We start from the raw sequence: 5,840 nt of genomic DNA on the forward strand, positions 1-5,840 counted from the left end.
GGCGCTGCTCGCCGGGGTGCTGCTGCCAGGTAAGGGGCCGGGCCGGAGCCCCCGAGCCCCGGAGCGGCTCCGGTGGGATCTAAGCGCCGACGGGCGGGGCGGGCGCGGCGGCGGCAGCAGCACAACCGCGGCTCCGTGTGTCTCCGCAGGCTGCTGGGCAGTGATGCGTCCCGCAATCGTGCGGGGATACGTGGGGGGGTCCGTCTCGGTGAGCTGCGCCTACCGGGCTGGTCAGGAGATGAAGCCGAAATTCTGGTGCTATCCGGGAGCAATTTTCACCTGTTCTGACGACATCATCATCACCTCGAGTGAGCAGCCCGTGGTGCAGCAGGACCGATTCTCCATCCGGGACAGTCGCACACGGCGGGTGTTCACGGTGACCATGGAGCGCCTGACCGAGGGGGATGCGGGCATGTACATCTGTGGGGTTCGAACGGGCACATTCCAGGCTGATGAAAGTCACGTTGTGAAGGTGATCGTGGACGCAGGTCAGTACTTGTGGGTTCCCCACGTTCAGCATTGGTGTGTCCCCTTCAAGTGCTGGGAGCGGGGGCTGCAGTCTGGGGGAGATGGGTGCTCATGCTGCGTGGGGCAGCCCCCAGGGAGTGTGACCAGGGCTCAGCTGGCTGCCGCCGTGGCGGGTGCCACGTTCACGCGTTCCCCGTGCCCAGTTCTCACCACAGTCCCTTCTCAGCATCCCAGGGTCACTCACCCCCATTACTGGGGTGCAGCACCCTGCTCTCTGTGCCCCATTTTCCTCTCTTATCAGACCCTGCCAGCCCTGTCTGTGCTTTCCTTGCATTATTTTATAACTCCAGGGAGTTCCCCACCCCCCTTTGCTGCCCCATGTCTCGCCGTGGGGCAGCCAGTGCCTGTGGGTACCAGGCCCTTGGCTCAGGGAATGTCCTTCCCTGTCCCCTCATCAGGGACCAGCCCCCATGGTGGGACACTTGTATGGGGCTGTTGTGTTAGTACCGGGCTGGGTGCAGGGTGCAGAGTGAACCCTGGTCTCTGTGTGTGCGTGTTTGGGGGGGGACTGGGACCACAAAAAGCCTCCTGGGCAGGGGTGGGGGATTACAACCCTCCCACCTTGAGGAGTGTGCTCTGGATGTGGCAGAGGGGACCCAGCTTCTCCTGGTGTGACAGTAAGTGGCTCACTTCTGGCTCACTGCAAACCCCACAGGATTTTCCCCCACGGAGGTAGGGAGACTGACCAAGACTCTCCTCCATTACAGCTCCTCCTTCCATCTCCCCGCCATCACCCTACACCCTACCCACTAGCTCCTTACCAGTCCCCACACAGACAACTCCCCCGGGGAAAGTTGTGGTACCAGGATCAAATCACTTGCACCATGGAGACTCCAGCCCTCCTGGGTGAGTACCAGCTCCTGCCCACAGCAGCCACCTCCCTCCATGAGGTCTCTTTGGTGCAGCTGGAGCCCTGGAACCCTCTGGGCTCTTCACGCCTCCCTTACAGATTCAGACCTCTTGCTTTTGCCTTTAAGGACCAGCGCTTTGTCCTCTCAGCCAGTCACTCTGCATGGAAAATAATCGCAGTGCCCCATGTCTCTTGGCTCTGGCAAAGCCCTGCTTGTCCCCTTGTCTGTTTTGCAGCTTAAGCAAGGTGCAGGTTACCACCATGTGAGAAGTGGTTTCTGGCTGCAGCAATAAGTCTGTTTCCTTCCCCAAAACCCAGAGGGACCGTTTGCTTGTGGGAAACCAAGTGCTGAGCCGGGTCCTGTTCTGCTTTGTAGTGACACACAGCCCGGCAGACACAGCTGACAGAGCATGAGACTGGAGTGGCAGAGCTTCCTTCCTTATCTCTTGGAGGAGATGCAGGAAGTGGGCAAAGTTGAGGCCCCCGACAGCATGCCCAAGGGCTCGCTGGCACACCCACCTTGCCTGGTTGCCCTTTACAACCAGGTCAACAAATAGTGGAGCTAAACCAGTGCAAAATTAGGTGCAGGAACTGATCCTTAAAACAGCGATGACGCAACAGCTCTCAGACCGAGTGTCCATTTGAGTCTGCAGTTCTCAGTTCACTCCGTGCCCAGCGTGCAGCCTGACCACCCCCACGCCTGCTTCCCTTCCTCCCCAAGCAACCCCCATCACCCACAGCTGCTCCCGCTTGCCTGCTCTGTGCTGATTCCTCCTGTGTCTGCTTCCAAAAAGAAGCGTGAGAACAGAAACTCTTTTTTTTCTTGCAGCTTGAACACGGTGGAGCACATCCTCACACCAGGCATCGCGGTAGTTCTTCTTTTGCTTGTAGTTGCTGCTGTTGTTTTGGTAATACTGTCCAGGAAGAGGAAGAAGGGTAAGCAAAGCTGTCAGCACCACACACACGTTGTTTGTGCACCAGAGACTGTCTTCTGCCATATTTGTTTTTTCCTCCATATTTGTTTTTTCTCGCCCATTCCCCCCCTGATCCATCCAATCCCTGGGTCCATCACTGAGACCTCCACGAAGGTCTCCTTCCCCCGAGGCACCAATGGGACTTCCCACAGGTCTCATCCCCATGGGAGCAGGGAATGGCAGCTCGGGATGGGTGCTGCCTGGCACGGCACCTGCTTGAGTTTGGGCACCGTCAGCTTCTCCAGACATGCTCAGTTGTGTAGGCCAGGCTTGCACTAGGCTTGATGCAAAGTTTGAGGCCAGTGTGAAAGATGGGGAGGGACGGGAGGGGATGTCACCAGGTGGCAGGTGGAGTCTGGTTTTATTTGAAGAACTTCTCCAGTTTAGATGGCTGATGGGGCAGCAGGTTCCCTTCCTGCTGTATGGTGAGATTTGCAGTGGCAGCTGAGTTTTTTAATACATGTCTTTCCCCCTGGTTTCACTCGTGTCTAACCACATCTGTGCTTCATCCAGCTCTCTCCAGAGCAGCTGTAGAGATGGACAGGATCCACAGCACATCGCATACAGTAAGGCAAATCACACGAGGTCTTGGGGTGGTGTGCTCTGAGCTCGCCTCGAGAGGGGAAACCTCAAACCCTGAGCTGAGCAAATGAGCTGCCAGAGCCGTTTGCTTTCCTCCAGGTTCATGGCTCTTTAGGCTGGGAGGGATCCTTCAAGTTCTGTTTGCCAACAGAAGGATCCAACCAGGGATTTTATGTGGCTATTGCGGAGTATTCCTGGGAAGGGTATTTAAAATTGAACTGAGAGGTTTCTCTCCAGGCCCCTCCAAACATGGGAGCTGCTTCTCTGGGTGAAACAGCCTTGAGAACCTGTAGCAAAGCATGCCAGAGGAGGCTGCAGGGCAGCTGATATTTGATCACTGCTTGGAAAGTATTTTCTAATGTTTTCTGCTGGCTTTTGAGGAGGGGCTTGGTGTCACTAACCAGATTTCCCTTGGAAAATGTTGAGCCAGCCCTTGCTGCAGGTTAAATTTTCCCCTAGTGCTCCTGCAGCTGTCTCAGCTCGCATGGGGAAGGGCAGCAGGACGGGAGATGTTCCCACTCCTGCGGGCTGCAGGCGGGGGAGCAGCAGAAGGTTAAGAGCTCATCCCTCTCCTTCACGTGTCAGGAAAGGGATGCCTTGAACTACGCAGAGATTAAGCATGTCTCGGGCACAGCCGAGAGCCAGTTGTACAGCAATACCGAGGCTGTCCGCTGCTTGACAAACACCACGACCGAATACATGGAGGTCAAGCAGAGCAATCAGGTAGGAGAACACAGAGCAGCACCGAGCTCAAGGTGGGTGATGGTGTGGGCAGCGGGAGGGGTTGGGTGGGTAGGGGGGAGCTGCAAAAGGACATGCTGAGCTGGGGTGCGAATGACCCTGGATAATGTGGGTGCCCTCTCCAGTCCCCACAGCTGCTCCTGGGTGCTTACAGCAGCTGAGAGAGGTTCCAGCAGATGGTGTTGCCCTGGAGCAGCCCTGTGAAGGGTGTTTTTTGTTTATCCCCCTCCTTTCCTAGTGTTTGGAAAAGGAAAAAGAGACTACATATGCCAGCACACAGAATTCTCTGTTGGAGCAGCAGGAGATCTATGTCAATGTGCCGTCAGCTCCAGCGCGGAGGGAGTGAGCCGGCACCCAGCCCTGCCAGCTGCTCCTGCTGCCAGCAGTGCCAGCGGGACACGGGCTGGCTCTCCGCTCAGGCAGGAGCTGGCCTGACAGCAGAGCTGCTGCTCTCCTGGGCTCAGACATTTCCTTGGAGCAACCTCAAAGAGAATAAGGTTGAACGGGAGGCACAGAATGGGATGAGGATGAAATCATCCCTCTGCATTTGGAGACCTCACACACAGAGAAATGGTGCTGCGAATAAAAACTGCCCCTTCGGGGTAGCCCAGGCCAGAGACCAGCCAGGCAGGGTGTGGGAGAGCCCAGCAATGGGAGGTGAGGGTGGGCTGGGGGTTGTGGGTGGGCTGCCTGGCTCCCTTCACCCAGCACCCGCCCTGCTTGCCTCTTTGTCTGCATTATTCACGCAGGCTGAAGCTCCCAAACCCTCTGGTCACCTCAGACTGACTTTATTTCATGCCAACATCAGGAAGAGCTGGCAGCTCCTGGGAAGCAGGACAGCAAGAAATGTTATATCCAAATATTGGGGGGCTCAGGTGGAGGGTGCAGTGCATTAGGGTCTTGGTGTGAAGGAGACAGCAGAAGTGCTCCCATCCCTCTTCCGTGGCAGCTGGGAAGTGTCTCCCCTGACCCACTCCCTGGTCTCACAGCCCCAGGGAAGTTTGCTCCTGCTCTCTCTTCATCACCACCCCGAATGACCGCTGGGCTGTGAGCACAAGGATGGGCTGTAACTGTGACCCTTGTCTTCTCTGCTTTGCTGATAATTTATTTTCTGGCACCCATTAAATATGTTCTTCTGTGTAAAGTATCGCTCCTTTATCAGTGACAGCAGCTGAGAATCTGATAGCATCTAGCACAGTATTTGTATTTGTAGGGCAGTTTTCCACCTCACTGAAGGGTTTATTGCAGTGTCACCCCAAAAGTGGGTCCAGCCCCTCGCTGCTACCCAGGCAGACTCCAGCAGCATGGGAACCCAGATCTTTAAGGGCAAGGACTCTGCTGCTCCCACACAAACCCTGAGCCCCACTGCCGGCTGCTGCAGGACGTCCCACGGGGCTATGCTTTGGGCACGCTGTTGCCCGCTGCATGCCGCTGCCCTCCATGCATGCCCACCCTGCTCCTGCCCAGGGCCAGGCAACTCATCCATCGTGACAATCCACTGCCCTGAAAAACACAGGGGTGGGCATCTATTTGTGAGGCTGAGTCAAGTGCATTTCAAGGCTTCATTTGGAGACAATTCATTAACTCTGTTAACCGCCGCAAAACTTTGTTTCAGTATTTTTGTGATTATTTTATTTAAGAAACCATGTAGAGCATCCTTGCTCTGTCAAAACCAAAGGCAGCTGGAAGTAAACATCAGTGGTACGACAGTTGCGGTTATTCCTATAGGTTTTTCCTATATAAGCAAAATTCCTCCTGTGGTCGGTGAGAAGGTGGGATCCCTCCTTCCCACCCTGCACAAGGCTGGGCTTCCGAGGAGGGAGCAAACACCAACGGCACAGACAAGCATCGGTATAATTTGTAATGAAAACGAGGATCTGGCCAGATTCCAGCCATTGCTGGGAAAAAGGGGAAAGCAAATCCCTCCACACTCACCCTGACAAACTTCTGCCACAAATTTCATGTGGAACTGGGGAAATAAAATCACGTATTGCTCTTCCTGCTTCCCCATTTATTGCTGGAGATAATAACACCTCTTCTCTGAAGGAGTCGGGAGGAGGAATCAATTGGATATTTTTTTAGGTAACCGAGTCCCATTATTTCATATCTGGAGGTTGTTTTCATGGTTTAAAAAAAGAACTAAATGGCTTACTTAAAGCCCTTGC

At 55.2% G+C, this 5,840-nt stretch overlaps 1 protein-coding gene across 1 annotated transcript; it reads left to right on the forward strand.

Annotated features, from left to right (window-relative positions):
- Positions 1–23: 23 nt before the first annotated feature.
- On the forward strand, positions 24–5,478 carry CD300LF (CD300 molecule like family member f). Its single transcript, XM_026861071.1, has 7 exons — positions 24–29; positions 150–488; positions 1,236–1,374; positions 2,208–2,314; positions 2,866–2,918; positions 3,520–3,657; positions 3,914–5,478. Exons 2-7 carry the CDS (start codon positions 164–166, stop codon positions 4,019–4,021), a joined length of 870 nt encoding a protein of 289 aa, XP_026716872.1. The 5' UTR covers positions 24–29; positions 150–163; the 3' UTR covers positions 4,022–5,478.
- Positions 5,479–5,840: the final 362 nt, after the last annotated feature.

Source organism: Athene cunicularia (genome assembly GCF_003259725.1).
Source record: "Athene cunicularia isolate RWA chromosome 18 unlocalized genomic scaffold, athCun1 chr18_part1, whole genome shotgun sequence".
In the NCBI taxonomy this organism is placed as follows: Eukaryota; Metazoa; Chordata; class Aves; order Strigiformes; family Strigidae; genus Athene; species Athene cunicularia.